Below are 16,564 nucleotides of genomic sequence, written 5' to 3'. Positions count from 1 at the left end.
TTCAGGGAGTTTATTACTTAATGAGAATTGCGGAAGGATAAATTGCAAGAACCAAAATTTAAGTCAAATAAAGAGTTGATGCAATAAATAGTCATATTTTCAACAATAGTTTAGTTGTGACTTGCATTGAATCTTCATTCTAACGGAAAATTTCGAAGTATAAATATTTGAAACAGAAGTTTACCTTAAACTTTATTTACATCAACCATTTAAGTGGGTCTTCCAAAATACTTCTCCTGTAGTGTCTCCTCTCAGGTGCCAAACCAACTTGCGTATCATAACGATTTCACTTTTCCTAGAGCGCCAATTAAAATCTTGATCTGTTAAGCATATTATTTTTCAAAACCCTCGCCTTGGTCTCCGAATGAGATTATTCTGTAAATTTAGAGGTATCTCTCTTAGCAGCAACATCATCAGCTTCATACATTGTACTTTCCATCGGAGGTTCACTTTCAGGCTCTATCTGCTTCGCCGGGGGTCTCGAGAGGCTCTTATAGATTTGCATGGCCTGACCAACCATGGCGGAAATGTCCGCTGCATTCGACGGGACGATAAGCGTGTTGTTCTCCTTGGCGAGGTTCTCGAATGCATTGACATATTTTTCCGCCACGGCCAACGATGCCGCATCTCTGCCATGCTTGGACAGCAAGGATTCTGCGACTACCCTCAGACCCTTGGCACGGGCGTCCGCCACAGCAATAAGCGCCGCTGCCTCACCATTGGCGCGATTGATCTCTTCTTGCTTTTGGGCCTCAGAGGCAAGAATGCGAGACTGGCGTTTACCCTCAGCGACGTTGATTTCGGCGGCTCTAACACCTTCAGACTCTAGAATGGCAGCACGTTTCCTACGCTCTGCTTCCACTTGCATTTGCATAGCTTCGTGGACACGGCTTGGCAGTTTTATGTCACGAATTTCGTACCGAAGGCAGGAAATGCCCCAAGCTTCCGAGGCCTTGTTGATCGAATCCACGATGCTTATGTTGAGCGATTCACGTTCCCGGAAGATTTTATCCAAGGACATCTTGCCTAACTCGGATCTCATCGTTGTCTGGGCCAGCTGAGTGATGGCAAATTCGGGATCTTCAACCCCATACGATGCATGATAAGGATTGAGAATCCGCAAGTACAGGACGCCGTCGATACTAAGAGTTACGTTATCTGAGGTAATTGCAGACTGTTTCGGAACATCGATGGCAATTTCCTTCAAACTTTGGACGTATTTGACGCGGTCTACTATCGGCAGTAACACGTTTAAACCGGGCTCCAGGATTCGGTGAAATTTACCCATCCGTTCGACAATCCATGCCTACGAATCGAAGATTATCGTTTGTATACAGTGATGGACAAGACCTAGAGATCACCTCATTAAATATTACATATTCGCTGAATTTATGTATTTTTAACATATTTCTTTTATGCATTTACAGTTTCATCTGACTATTCAATTTTATATAAAACGCATTTTAATAACAAAGCAAGAGCAAAAATATCTAGCAGGAATAGTAATAGCTTAAAAATTGCGCAACATAAGACCACTATTGCAAAATGAGTTAATGAATTTGATCCCAAAATTCATATGAAGGGTCTTATTTTTTCATCATAAAAACATGTATGTATATTACATGTTGACATATATTACAATGTATATTACATTACTTTTGTTTATCAAACTCAAATCAGAATGATAATAAATCTTCGAGCTGTTTAGTGAAATACCTATAAGTAAACGAAAAACTTAATTAGGTACTATACCATTTAATTCCACTAAAGTTTGTATTATTTGACAGCTACGCGTGTTTCGACCTCAACTTTAAGGCCGTCTTCAGTTTCGTGTACTAGACTCGACTTATGTAAAAAGAAAAAAAAAATTCTGCAAGTGTTTTATTTGTATTTCATTGTTGGTCATTCTGTGCGATAATTTGTTGTTTACAGAAACTTTTGTTCAAGCCAAGGATATTTGTAAAATGAATAGTAGAACAGCAGTTCAGCGATTGAGAAAATTTTTAGTAAGGTGGTCTTTAACATTGTGCAGTAAATGGGAAACATACCTCTTGCTGGGGAACAAACATGATAACCGTATTGATAGGTGTCGATTTGTACCGGACCTGAACCTCGGACAGTCTTTCGTTGTAGGATTGGTGCAGCAGATTCTGAAACAAAGGATATATTATTCCAAACAATAGTAAACTCCACATTATACTCACGGCTCCATGTTGACCGGTTACGCCAGTGCTGGCACTCCATCGCCTTAGCGGCTGTCGAATTGTTTGAGACACTGCGCGGATCATTTTTTCGTCAGTAACGGCTCAGAGACAAACTTTGCACTACCAGGGCGAGTAGGTCCCGGGTCAGCTAAATAAGGTAAATGCGTTTGAAATTCCGAAAATTATTGTGAAAACTTCGATCTTGCGAAACAACTTTTATCGCAGAAGAGTGCACAGCAGCAATCGTGTAACTTTCAGATTTTGACGTTTTCCGCTGTTTCGGTTCGGAAGCGAGCTGATGCACCTTGCACTTTCAAGAGGTGCATTTGATGCACGTTGAAACAAAGTCTCACAAAATTAAGGGCAAAATGTGTGTAGACGGAGACGGGATTCAACTCAATTTTGGGTTGTTTCAACGCAATTTTGAGTTCTTACAAATTTTCTTTTAAAAAAGTTGCATTTGCCCAAATTTGGCTTATATTAGGCCAAAGTACCCCCATTGGGTAAATGCAGTTATGCAGTCTTTTTCTGAAAACATTCGTGGGTACACGGAGAGGCGAAACAACTCAAAATTCAGTATTTTTCACTCAACTTGGGGATGGTACACAAATTATGTCACGCTAAATTTGTCAACCCCCTCCCCCCCTTTGTACCGTTTTTTGTATAAGTCCTTCGAAAATTGTGTAAGGCTTGTCACGTTTGGCTTGACCACCTCCCCCCCCCCTTGGAGCGTGACGTAATTTGTGCATGATCCCTTGACAGCTAAGTGGAATGATTCAAAATTGAGTTATTTGAAAGGTATTCAATTTTGAGACAGTCCTGGAAAACTTCGTTTTGATTCGCTTTTGGATTGAAACTACTTAAAATTGAGTGTTAAGGCCGATTTGCTGCTGACAAGAAAAGTAATCGCCTATTTCGATGCGTGGGGAATTTCTAACAAGAAATGATAAAGAAAATCACTTTTCTTTGATCGCAGTAAGCAATTGAGAAGAAATGTCATTTCAAATGGAGCTCTCTGTAGGAAATTTCTTGACCCATTCAGTCAAGGAAATTTTTTACTTTTCTTGAGCGAAACAGCATACTTAGCTTTATACTGGGGCTGATTTCTCAAAAAATAACTGTTTTCAAAAGTTTCATGATATTAAAATTATTTTATTATTTCTCACGAATATTCCACAAAACAGCATAACATAATTGGGTCCTAAAATTTTTAATAAAATCTTGTTTTTATTTAACAACCCGAAAGAGCATGATACTTCAACTACTTTAGCATTTTTTCCCGCTCAAATAACGGCTATATCATATTAAAACATTAATTTAAAAATTGGGTCCATAAATGAACCTTGACACTTGAGATCATGTTTGACGTTCGCTTAGTCGACAAAAACACCACAGGGGTTTTAGTTTCAACACTGGGGTTGTTCCTATCTGACATTTCGGAAGGGACACGGAAAACGAAATACACCCAAAATTTGAGTTTAAGCCAAGGGGTGTGACAAAATCTAAAACAATGATTTTTTGACTTAAACCAACGGAAAACATTAGAAAATTGAGTAAACTTGTGTTTTTGGCTTAAACTTAAGCGTTTGGCACTAAAATCGGGACAGGGCTTTAGGACCCTATTCACACGATAATAACACATATATTTCCCATTTAACTCATAACGCGGGTAGATCACCTTTTCGTGGTGCGTTATGGGGTAAAGATCTACCAGTGAACCCCAGAGTTTATGAATGGAGAGTTGCGCGAAGAGTGAAACCAAATCTACCTATCGAACTGTCAAACCGTCTACCTATCGAGCAGACCAGCAAAACAGATAGGGGCTATTTTCGAAGACGAAGAAGAACAACTATTCAAAGAAGTCGCTTCGCGCAACTCTCCATTCATAGACTCTGGTGAACCCTAGTCCTGACTGCTTCAAACGAAGAGAACAGGATGTTATAGTAATCAAAGGAACACTTTCAGTCCTTGTTACATTTTAAAAAACCTTGTTGAAAGTGACAAGTCTCGGTTTTCCCAGTTGCCGAGAATGATCTTGAAACAAGGAAAAAAAATGAGTCGAATTCAACAATTTGTTTTCTAATCTTTTATTTATTTCGTTCTCTAGTTTGAAGAAGTAAGGACTAGGATTCTGATGCATGGACAATATCGGTGTAATTTCTTGGCTTTATCGAGGGATCCGATTTTGCCTGATAAAGGGGCGCGCCTGTGGAGAGTGCATGCTCCACACTCTTCGAAGGGTAGGAACCTTTCAGTTAGAATCCTTTCCTGTGATCAAGTTAGGAATTACAACTGTAATAAAACCGAATGCTTTATCACTTCTCGATAGTGACAAAGTAAAACGACATGCACTACACAAAGGACACGGGATATACTACAATAGATCAACTATTGGTCGCAGTGGTTTATGTTCCGAACAGAAAAAAAACACATATATTTTCCTTCGTTTGATGAATGTCCACAACTCTATCGGGTATCCGATTTTCCAAACGGTGCTTCCGCTCACCTTTCGGAACTCTGGTTTTAACTCGTCGGGAAGCACCTCATTGCCCAAACAATTATTTAATGATTAAAACTTACCAATCCATGGCAAAAATAATTGATGGTTCCGATGTTTTTTTCTTTCGGGAGATCCCATCAAAACTTGAGTCGAATTTTTACCAATCTCTGAAAAACAAAAGTTATAAAGTTGTACAGATATTAAATAAAACGTCAACTTTCAAATAACACAAAATTGAGTATTTTTCGATGTACCTCAAGATTGAGTTAAAAGCATTCAACACTCAGTACAAAATAATATCCAAATAGGCAGTGTTCGACAAGTTTTGAGTACTTTTTATCTCAAATTTGAGTTATTTCGCTTCTCCGTGTAAGTAAAAAGAATATCGAGAGATTTTGGGTTGGCAGTTGTATCAAAGACACATTAAAGACCTCCATGTCCCTTGCAGTTGCCCAAAATTTTATGGCTCATAAGGTAATCTAGAATGCCGTGAAAAGTGTACTGCAATCTGTCAAACTTGGGTACCTTTTGCACTACACTGAAACAACCGTTGAAGTAATGAGAACCATGAACAAGTTTTTAAATTTACTATTCCAATCATGATTGAGCTATCAAGAACGCTTTTTATTTGCGTTTTGGTGCCTCTCAATCCAATCGCATCGATAGTAGAGCGGTAAGCGTTCGCGCTTGACAATCGCAAGATCCTCGGTTCGATTCTGGCTTGCTGCAAGTTTTTAACCATGATATAGTAATTTTCACTGTCGAAATGGTACCATGGTAAAATTGAATGCACAAAATATCTGAAATAAATGCAAATTTAATCTGCACACATCAAGTGGCGTTGTGTATTTAATTTAACCCTCCAATATAGTATTTTCAACTGCAACGTTGATACTTCATTCTCCCCTTACTCCTACAACATTATGTAATTTATAAATACCGCATTAGAGGTATCCAGTACATACACACAAAATAATACTGTTGTACAAATCACAATAAATCAATGCTTAAATTTACCATGGCTTAAAATATTGTAAATAACGAAAATGAATGTCAATTTAACCAAAAAGCAGTAAAAAATACTATGCTCCAGTGGAGTATCCAATAGAAAAAATTACAATTTTGTGCAGTTATTCATATAACACTTTTGTTTTCAATATATACTTCATATGCGGTGATAATTACCATGTACATGGTTGAATCAAGCGTGTAGTACCGATAATTTTCAGCTGGCTATATTCTGCGATAGAAATTACTATAAGCGTAGTAATTTTTAATCAACTCAATACGGCAATGCGCCATTTTGTTGATATCATATTTTGAGCAAAACGCAACTCGTTTAGTTGAGTTTATATATTCGTGATAAGTGTAACAAAGTGCTGGCTTAATACATTATATTTTGAAGAAAAGATGGGTGTTCGTATAATTAAAACGATTATACAAATTAATCTACGTTCCCACTATGTCTCTTGTGAAAGAAATCCACTATCCGGAATGCTTGCAGAACAATATTTTCATCCGGATAATTCTGTGCTTTTTTTTACATTTCGTGAGTATGGCCTCGACTAATTTCCTCAAATAAAAACAATTCTAATGTAAAATGCATATTCTAGACAGTGCCTGAGATGGAAGCTCAAAAATACCGGCTTCTGCATGTATTATGATATAGTAAAATCGTCAACTTTTAGGTTTGTTGTAGAATCGTTCTATAGTCTGCAGAAAATTGCTGGTGCTTTGCGTTTAACTTAACCCTCTAAAATAGTAATTTCGACCGCAACGTTTTTTTGTGTGTATTTTAATTCCAGAGTAAAAAAATTGTACCAGAACCCAAAGTTTCAAAATTCAACTTGAAAACCAGTCAGCCATTGCGATATTCATCTTTGTGCTATGGCAACCTTGTCCTTAATAATGTTAAAGTAAAACCGACAATAATAAATAAACCATTTTTGAATAAAACAACTTTTCGTGTTATACCAAAAATGCATCTCGTTTATTTTTTTCACTGGGCCCTCAGATGTAAACACGCATGATGCACCTGCTCTAACCTCACTCTTCTCGCGCACGGTCTTGTAAACATGTCAAAAGCCATGTGCGGCTCGGCCAGTTTCTGAGTGCGGTGAAAAATCGAAGTTTTTCTGGTGAAAATCATTAGCAAAAATCTTGGAAATCTACGCAAATCATGGCCATAGATACCATCCATAAGGCTGGTGCGCTGAAGCAAACCAACAAGGCGCATAAACATGGAAAACATGCATCTAAGCGATCGCTCGATAGAGTCGCTAAAGGTTTGTTATTGTTTCTGCAGCCGAAAGGAATCGTGGTGGGAACGGATTTGATTTGACTTTGATTTCGCGTTTATTGCAGGAAAGACAAACTTGAAATCCGCCACTAAAAAGTCGCACCGAGAGCTCGGCCGGGAAGATCGTCGCCGGCAAGCGAACCAAATTCGCAAAAATAAGCGCCAGGAAGCGATTGCGCTGAAGAGAGCTATCGGAGGAGCAACGACGGCACCGTTTTTGACCTGTATTCTTCCGTTGCACGCCAATGTGGACCCCAATTCGGCTCTGGCCATTGTGGAGGGATGTGACGAGGAGGCCACCGTGTTCAGAGTTTCCAACAGGATTCGATACATGAAGTAAGGATTCGTTTTATTTGCACTATTTTCTGGGCTGGTGCTACGGTCGTGAGTTTACAGGGTTGGTAGCAAATTTCTTTTTAGAGATTTGATGTCTATTTTTTTTCGATTTTTCCGGTTTTCGAAGTTTTGACTTTTTGCACGGTAAAAGCGGCATAAAATTGAACTTGTTTATATGTATCGCAACGGAATGATTGTGCTCTTTCTGTTAGCGCTAATAGATTTCAATTAGTTGAAAACATATGAGATCTGCCAAAGACTCCTAGAGAAATTTCTGCAAGTCCAAAGGTTTTAAAATAGGTAATTCGATGAGAGATTTTTTTTAAAGAAACTACAAGAATTTCTATGCTTTTTCATATCCACAATTACTCCTCGAGGGGTTATTATGAGAAATTTACGGAGAAATCTTCCGAGAATTCCACAATAAATTCGATCTGGGATTCGTCATAAAGTCTATTTGTTTCTAGGAACTTTTCTAGCATTTTATTCAATGATTACTCCTGGTTACTTGAGAACTTTCTCCAATAAATTAAGGAAAATTTCCTTGACGAAAAAAAAAAATGTTAGGAAGCGTCTCTGAAGTAATTCCTGAAGGTATTCTTACAAAAAATCCTAGTTGAAATCTTAATCTGGGGTCTGGAAAAAATAAGGTTGAATTCTTGAGCTATCTAAAACAGAATTCGTAAAGGAATTCTTCGTGAAAATTCTTGGAAGAATTAATTGAGGATATTCTTGAAAGAATTCCTTCAGAAATTATCACTAAATGGACTCTTGAAGAAGTCTTCGAAGTAATATCTTAATTTTTTGGTAAATACCTGAATTGATTTCCGATGAAATACCCCGAGGAAATCATGAGAAATACCTACAGTATTGCGAGCAATGACACTTGTCGTAACATCACAAGGAATTTCCTAAAAAAATGTCTTAGAAATATTTATTTTTTAAATTTATTGTTAAAAACAACACAAACTTTCCACTTGCCCCACTTGTGGGGCTTTGTATTCTTTTATTTTACATAAAAATCAATTTCCGCATACTGCTTATATTTGGTGGGAATCAAGCTAAAAAATATACACGACCTCATTAATTTTAATTTAAAGTCTTTAAAGTTTGAAGAATCTCAACTGTACGATTTGCATTACCCACTTTCCCCACGGTACCTTACTTCAGATATTACTTTTAGGAATTCTCGTGGTATTTCTGTTTGCGTATTCTCTAAGGAACTTGTCCAAGAACTCTGTTTACGATATTTTCAAGAATTCAACTTGGACATTTTCTAAGGATAACTCATGAAATCACTTATCCCTAGAGATTTTTTCTCAAATTTCTCAAGAAAGTCCTTCAGGAATCTATCCAGTGGTTCTTCAATCGGTTTTGCTAAAATTTCGTACAAGATTTCTGTGAGGGACATCTTAAGGAATTCAAGCAGATGCCTCTACTGATTTCGAACGATTCACTCTTAAATTGTCATTCAGGAATTTATCTCGGGATAGTGGATACCTTCAGGGATAACTCCAGAGATTTCTCCAGGAAGTCCTACAGAAATTCTTCGAGAAACTTTCCAAGGAAGATCTCAAGGATTATTTCTCAGAGATGTCTCCAGAACATTCTTAGGGATATTTCATAGAAATTATTTCGAAAATTCCTGAAACAAAATAAAACAAATTTTGTGGTAATCTCGAATGAAACTTCTGCAGAAATTCCCGATGATCTCCCGCAAGAATCTCATGAAGAACTGCTGGATATTTGCAAAGATATTATTATGATATTGAAAGAACCAATCGAATCCTTGGATAATATCCAACAGAATCCCTAAAGAAATTCATGAAGGAATGGTCTGGAGAATCACTGGAATAATTACTGTAGTATTTGCTTGAGTGATAACTTCAATTTAATTTTGAAGAATCTATGACATTATTCTACTCGAGAAATTACACGAGGCATGTTATAACAATATCTTGATGAATTGCTGGAGAAATTCTTATAGAAATTTATGGAGTAACTCAATAAGGAATACAGCGGGGATTCGCTGGTTGGAACACGACTGCATTCCATCTAGCGAATCCGACCCGTTTGTTGGAAAACCTGAAAGCTAGTGAAAATGCTCTAGACTCACGCAGCTGGAGAGCAAATCCTCACGATTCACACATACAGTTGTGTTCAGAATAATAGTAGTGAAAGCCGATTTTCATACAAAATGCTCAACTTTGTTTTCTTATGAGCAATCGGCATGAAGTTTTGGCAGTGAACTACAAATATACTCAATTTCATTATCACAAAATTTGAAAAAAATCACACTACCGGCTAAAAAGTTAAGCACCAGGTGAAATCGCTCAAAATAATAGTAGTTTTAATAATTTAAATATCTGCTGTATTTTGAGTTTTTGAATTTTTCTTTATTCATCGTTTCAACTATTTCCACCGAAGGTATAAATGTATAAACAAGCCAATTTTTTATAAAATTGTTGCTGAACAAAAATTTACAAAAGAAAAACTACTATTATTTTAAGCGATTTCACCTAGTGCTTAACTTTTCAGCCGGTAGTGTGAAATTTTTCAAATTTTGTGATAATGAAATTAAGTATATTTGTAGTTCACTGCCAAAACTTCATGCCGATTGCTCATAAGGAACCAAAGTTACAGCATGCCAAAGTTGAGCATTTTGTATGAAAATCGGCTTTCACTACTATTATTCTGAACACAACTGTATACATGCACATTTTGTTCTATATAATACTTCAATAAGACGGTGCTCAGACGTCAAAGTCGGTTTGACATCTACACTGAAACAAGCGTTGAAGTAATGAGCACCATGAACAAGTTTTTAAAGTTACTATTCCAATCACGATTGAGCTATCAAGAACGCTTTTTATTTACGTTATGGTCACTCTCAATCCAACCGCATCGATAGCCGAGCGGTAAGCGTTCGCGCTTGACAATCGTAAGATCCTCGGTTCGATTCTGGCTTGCTGCAAGTTTTTAACCATGATATAGTAATTTTTACTGTCGAAATGGTACCATGGTGAAATTGAATGCACAAAATATTTGAAATAAATGCAAATTTAGTCTGCACAAATCAAGTGGCGTTGTGTATTTAATTTAAACCCCTAATATAGTATTTTCAACTGCAACGCTGTTCTCAGTGTACTCTTGACATTCGAGTGCTTCTTAGTTGGAATGTTTTCCAACCAGCGAACATCCAACCACCGAGTCATTCCATGTAGCGGAACTCCAACGAGCGAATCCCCACTGTACTTGTTCATCTTTTAGAATTATCTCAAAGAGATCTAATTAGATATCCTAGAATAATTCTTGGGATAAACCATGGACACATTTTTGGAGCAATACGTAGGAAAATAACTGGAAATATTAGCTTTGGATCTTCTAGAGAAATTCTCACCATTCTTACCTTAAACATATGTTATCCCTATCCTCGTTCAGACCGTAATTGTAATAAAATTTCAAATGAGCTCGGCTCCGTCACAAAAAGTTATGTATTCACTTTACACTTGATTTCTAATCACTACTTTTTTAAACCAGTTTCCTTATTGTAAGCAATTTACGTTTTTTATTATTTTTCATACGTTTTGACAGTTCTCCGACTACCATTCTTCCATGCGCTTGTGTTAAAAGTTTGAAAAATTTGAGAATCCAGCGTAGCGCGATCAGTGAGTGGAATACAAACATCAGTGTCGCCGCTCGGCGGCCGGTAAGAGAAACTGAATGTTCGAAAGGTTGTTGTTGTTAGCGATTAAGAACAAAATAAACAGTCTCCTATTCTCCTGATAATTCTGTTTGCGCATTCTCCAAGGAACTTGTTTACGATATTTTGAAGTATTCAACTTGACATGGTTTGTAGTACCTATCGTAAACAAATACCATATCGAATTGCGTTAACTATAGTGGCAAACTCAGCCTCTACTCCAATTGCATACACTTACTTACTTATTTGGCTTTACATCAATTATCTTGATAAAGCCTCGCCAACAATAATTCGCCAATTCACTCGGTTCATGGCCGCTTCTCTCCATCCTCAACTGTGACCCACGCTCTCCAGGTCCTGGTGCACCTGGTCAATCCACCTAGCTCGCTGCGTCCTACGCCTTCTTGTTCCGACCGGATTCGTAGCGAACACCATCTTTACTGGGTTGTTGTCCGGCATTCTTGCAACATGTCCTGCCCAGCGTATCCTTCCAGCTTTAGCTACGTTCACGATACTGGGTTTGCCGTAGCGAGCTCGTGGTTCATCCTTCGCCGCCACACGCCGTTCTCCTGTACGCCGCCGAAGATCGTCCTTAGCATTCGGCGTTCGAAAACCCCAAGAGCTTGTAATTCCTCCTCGAGCATAGTCCACGCCTCGTGCCCATAGAGGACTACCGGTCTTATGAGCGTTTTGTACATCGTACATTTGGTGCGGGGGTGAATCTTTCTTGACCGTAGTTTCTTCTGGAGCCCATAGTAGGCACGACTTCCGCTGATGAAGCGCCTTCGTAACAAGGATCCGAGGTAGACGAACTCGTCCACCACCTCGAAGGTATCTCCGTCTATAGTAACACTGCTTCCTAGGCGGGTCCTGTCGCGCTCAGTTCCGCCAACCAGCATGTACTTTGTTTTCGACGCATTCACTATTAACCCGACTCTTTTTGCTTCGCGTTTTAGGCGGGTGTACAAATCTGCCACCGTTTCAAATTCATCCCCATCGACATGGATATTATGTCGTCCGCGAAGCAAACAAATTGTCCGGATTTCGTGAAAATCGTGCCTCGACTGTTAAGTCCGGCTCTCCGCATAACACCTTCAAGCGCAATATTGAACAACAATTGTAGGGCGTCTGTACCAGTGATAGTGACAATAGTAACGGGTTGAGGAATAAAAAATCGCCTGAAAATAACGGAAGCTCGTTTTTCATATCTGAATACGTCATACGAAAGCTTTTCTATTCTATTTTTCGTAAAAAATAATTTTAGAATGATAAAATCATTGAATCTTTCAAAAAAGCATTTCCTCCATTACTGGAACATTTTCCAGTAATAGTGGTATTTTCTAACGTCTGTTCCTATTATAGTGGTTTACATTGATTTCCCATTGAAACCCACTATTATAGAAACGTCCCACTATTACTGGTGCAAAGGAGTAAAAAAGTTAAGGTTTTTAATTGTTTTCTACTATTTCCTTCCTATTTTCCAAACAAATTTTATACACATTCATATCAATTTAACAAGGGCCATGTTAGAAAAATACACATAAAAATAAAAATTGCCTATAACACGCTTGAAACCGCACTACCACTACTATTGGTACACACACTACCACTGGATCAGCCACCCTATACAGTTATAAATTATATTAAATTTCATGATTTTCTACAAAAATTATACTTGATAGTTAATGACAAATAAATTTAAAGTTTCTAGTAGTATTATTGAATAAGGTTTTCTCGATGTCATTATTGAATTATTGGATTTCAAATTTTCAACGTCGTGATTTTCGAAGACACAATTTTGTAATTTTTGTAACAACCCTGTATTTGTGAATCAGTATTTCTATCCTCTCTTCATTACTTAGCGTTCCCCGATTCCGTCAGAGGTTCTCATTCATCACCCCCGAGGTTGGACACGGTCATGAGCTTTCAGTTCTGGATGCGCTCAAAGTGTGCGATTCAACCATTTTGCTTCTCTCCGCCACCGAAGTGGAAGATGATATCATTGATAAAAATGGTGCCAAAATCTTAAACATGGCTCTTAGTCAAGGTCTTCCTACGCCAATGGTGTTTGTCATGGATATGGAATCTATTGCCCCGAAGAAGCGCGGACAGGTGAAAAGCGCAATTCAAAAGGCAATCTCCGACGTTCTGCCGGATGAAAAGATCATGACTTTGGATTCCAACACCGATGGATTGAACTTGTTGCGTCGAGTTGGTGGTCAAAAACGAAAGGTCCTCCACAATAAAGCCAATCGTCCGCATTTGTTCGGAGAGAAGGTTGAGTATGTACCGGAGATGGGCGAAGGAAGTGTAGGAACTCTGAAGGTTACTGGTTTTCTGCGTGGAGTTCCCTTGTCGGTCAATCAGCTGGTGCACATTCCTGGTCTAGGTGACTTCCAAATGTCGGAAATCTACGCCCCTGAGGATCCGTACAAATTGCGAAAAGGAGACGAGGAAATGTCGTCAGGAGAGTGCAAGCTGTTGGCCAAGGCCGATGAGCAGAAGCAAACAAGCCTACAGAAGGAGAACATCCCTGATGAGATGGATGCTGAGCAAACGTGGCCAACAGAGGAAGAAATTGAAGCTTCGAAAAATGAGAACAAGAAAAAGCTGATCAAGAGGATTCCTAAAGGTATGAGCGACTACCAAGCTGCCTGGATTCCAGATATTGAAGAAGTGTCCGAGAATGACGATGACGATGAGGATGATGAAGACGATGACGACGAAGAGGAGGAAGATTACATGTCTTGTGAATCAGATACGGAAAGCAAGGCAGCAGAGCAAGAGGAAACCGAAGAGGATGATGAAGAATATGAGGAAGTGAGCGTTTCGGATGGCCCTGTTTCGGCTGAAAGGTACGACAAACAAATGGACATGGAAGAAGAGAAACGCACACTTGCGAATCTACAAGCAGCCAAGGATGACGAAATTTTCCCCGATGAAATCGACACTCCGGCAAACATTCCTGCCAGAGAACGGTTTAGGAAATATCGTGGCTTGGAATCGTTCCGAACGTCTCCCTGGGATGTGAAGGAAAATCTGCCACTGGATTACGCTAAAATCTATCAGTTCAAGAATTTCGATCGCACGAAGCGACGGATCATCAAAGATGCTCAAGAAGTGGATGATGGAGTTATGCCTGGCTGGTACATCCAAATTCTCGTGAAAAACGTTCCTCAAGATGCGTGGAATGCTTATCTCTCGGCAGGAAATGGCGAACAGGTTGTAGTGTACGGCTTGTTACCTCATGAACATCAAATGTCCGTCATGAACGTGTGTTTGAAGAGGACTTCTAACTCTACCATCCCCATCAAGTCCAAGGAACGTCTTATCGTTCAGTGTGGCTTCCGGCGGTTTATTGTGAACCCAATATTCAGCCAGCATACCAACGGCGACAAGCACAAGTATGAGCGGTACTTCCGACCGGGAATGACTGTGGTGGCCACTTTCTTCGCTCCTATACAGTTTCCTCCGGCGCCGGTAGTGTGCTTCCGAACCAACCCAGACACGTCTCTCGGAATGGTGGCCTCGGGTAGCGTGATCGACTGCAATCCGGACAGGGTGGTGCTGAAGCGTGCCGTCATCAGCGGACATCCGTTCAAGATACATCGCAAATCGGCCGTGATTCGGTATATGTTCTTCAATCCGGAGGACATCGAGTATTTCAAACCATGCAAGCTGCGCACCAAGTTGGGCCGATTGGGTCATATCAAGGAATCGCTGGGTAAGTGTTTGGGTTTTGAACAATGAAGCTCCATTTCTAATGATTTTTATTTCTCTGCAGGAACTCACGGTCATATGAAGTGCATCTTCGATACACAGTTGAAATCACACGATACGGTTCTACTGTATCTGTACAAGCGAGTGTATCCCAAGTGGACGTACGAGGACTGCATTGTCTCGTGTGCTGCTGGTCACAGTAGTAATACGGGTTCCATAACCAGCCTGAAGGAGGACGAGGAAATGCAAGAGTAGAGTGGTGACGTGGTAAAGGTAAGTTATGTGTTGGGAGATGTAGCATTGGAAGCGCAGAGTTTTGTTGCATTCTATATACTATAACAGGAGTTATAACCAAAAGTAGATATTATGTATTGTGTGTGCCAAGAATTTGAACGAAAATCCCGAATAAGTTGCTACCATCTCTTCTTCATAATGTCTTGGATAATTTGTTTGTCTTATGCAGGCAGTTGTGAATGGGTGTGGTGGTTGTGTGGTGAATGTGAGTTTTTTAATTTGCCGTCGATACCCTTTTTGTGATTTTCGTTCGGTAGGTTCTTTTTTTGCTCATCACTTTTGAAAATTGGTATCTATCGGAATATTTACAAGGAAATTCCTATAGATAATGTATGAACGAGTTAGCGCTAGAATCTTTGAGCCGACTAAAGTCAATTCTATTCGATTTCGGATGTCATTGGGGTGGTTCAAAATATCGTTTTAACTCCGCACCGCTCTGTGACGTGTGATTGGAATGAAATCCTTCAGTGAAGAAGTACGAAGGTTTTCCATAGTGAAAATAAGTGCCCGGCGATGTAAGTCACACAGGAGGGCGGGAAGAAACTTGTGTTGCAAAGTGGTGTGACTGATGTCGATCGCTAAGCATTTCTTTCAAATCGTGTTCGTCCATGCGATTTCGGTGAAAAAGTGTAAAGTGGATAATTGAACTGAAGTTATTTATCGAAATACAGTAGTTTCATTGCATTTTTGGTGTACAGGTAGACGAATCTTAAAAGCTTTCACAAAATTACATTTGGAAAAGGAATAACCGCCGTAGTGGAATATTTTAAGTTTGATACGACGAATAGTAGCTCTTACGACGAAGTAGAACGAAACCCTATAAACAAGTTCAATTTCATGCTGCCTTTATCGAGCAAAAATGCAAAACCCAGAAAACCGGAAAAATCGTGTCACCACTGTGCTCGAGTCATTTTGCATTCGGGTTTGAAAAAACGTTGGGAAGAAGAAGATTACAGTTTTGAAGAGCTGTGACATTTTTTGTTTTGAACGGTCATGGTTTGCTTTGGATTTTGATGGTCGTGTAGAAAAATGTGAATGTCGAGGTGGTAAATGTTTGCTACAGTTCTTTTTCCATCCCCTGATCAGCCCCTGATCTTTTGATTTTTTTTTATAAAAAAAAAAAGATTTATGTAGAAGATTTTTTTTCTTAGTATGGCGAATACTGATACACAAGACTGACCGTTAATATAAGAAAAAAGCTTTCTCAAAATTTCAACTGAATTGGTTGCTCCACCAGATGGCGCATTCAATTCGAAGTTTGTATGTGATATTCGTTTCAAATACGAAATGTCTTTACCGCGAGCGGAAATACGAACACATAGATGCAGTAACAAATGCAATTAAATACTTTTTATGAATGTTTTTCAAATTATTTTTATTTTGCCGCTGATTACCTATACTTGGAGTTGTTTTATAATAAACATTTGAACACCTAAATTCCCTTAAATGAGATGAATCTGGTGCACTGATGGGGTATGTGTCTATTCGTATTTGGTTGCACTCTTTGA

At 38.9% G+C, this 16,564-nt stretch overlaps 2 protein-coding genes across 3 annotated transcripts; one reads left to right on the top strand and one right to left on the bottom strand.

Moving 5' to 3' along the window:
• Nucleotides 1–179: 179 nt before the first annotated feature.
• Nucleotides 180–2,484, bottom strand: LOC5564922 (stomatin-like protein 2, mitochondrial). The gene is made up of 3 exons (XM_001649233.3): nt 2,205–2,484; nt 2,049–2,150; nt 180–1,306 (listed from the first exon to the last, which is right to left on the bottom strand). The coding sequence occupies exons 1-3, from the start codon at nt 2,286–2,288 to the stop codon at nt 371–373; spliced, it is 1,122 nt and encodes a 373-aa protein (XP_001649283.2). The 5' UTR covers nt 2,289–2,484; the 3' UTR covers nt 180–370.
• Nucleotides 2,485–6,758: 4,274 nt separating this feature from the next.
• On the top strand, nt 6,759–15,122 carry LOC5564920 (pre-rRNA-processing protein TSR1 homolog). Of its 2 annotated transcripts, none has more exons than XM_021848060.1 (4): nt 6,759–6,989; nt 7,069–7,339; nt 12,878–14,766; nt 14,827–15,122. In XM_021848060.1, exons 1-4 carry the CDS (start codon nt 6,884–6,886, stop codon nt 15,015–15,017), a joined length of 2,457 nt encoding a protein of 818 aa, XP_021703752.1. In that variant the 5' UTR covers nt 6,759–6,883; the 3' UTR covers nt 15,018–15,122. The 2 variants fall into 2 exon arrangements, with proteins under 2 accessions (XP_021703752.1, XP_001649282.2); XM_001649232.2 differs by having other exon boundaries at nt 6,760–6,989; nt 12,905–14,766.
• The last annotated feature ends 1,442 nt before the right edge of the window (nt 15,123–16,564 follow it).

The sequence above is a fragment of the Aedes aegypti genome, chromosome 2, assembly GCF_002204515.2.
Source record: "Aedes aegypti strain LVP_AGWG chromosome 2, AaegL5.0 Primary Assembly, whole genome shotgun sequence".
Taxonomy (NCBI): Eukaryota; Metazoa; Arthropoda; class Insecta; order Diptera; family Culicidae; genus Aedes; species Aedes aegypti.
The sequence above is the reverse complement of the archived record's forward strand: the minus strand, read 5'-3'. Positions and strand labels throughout refer to the sequence as shown.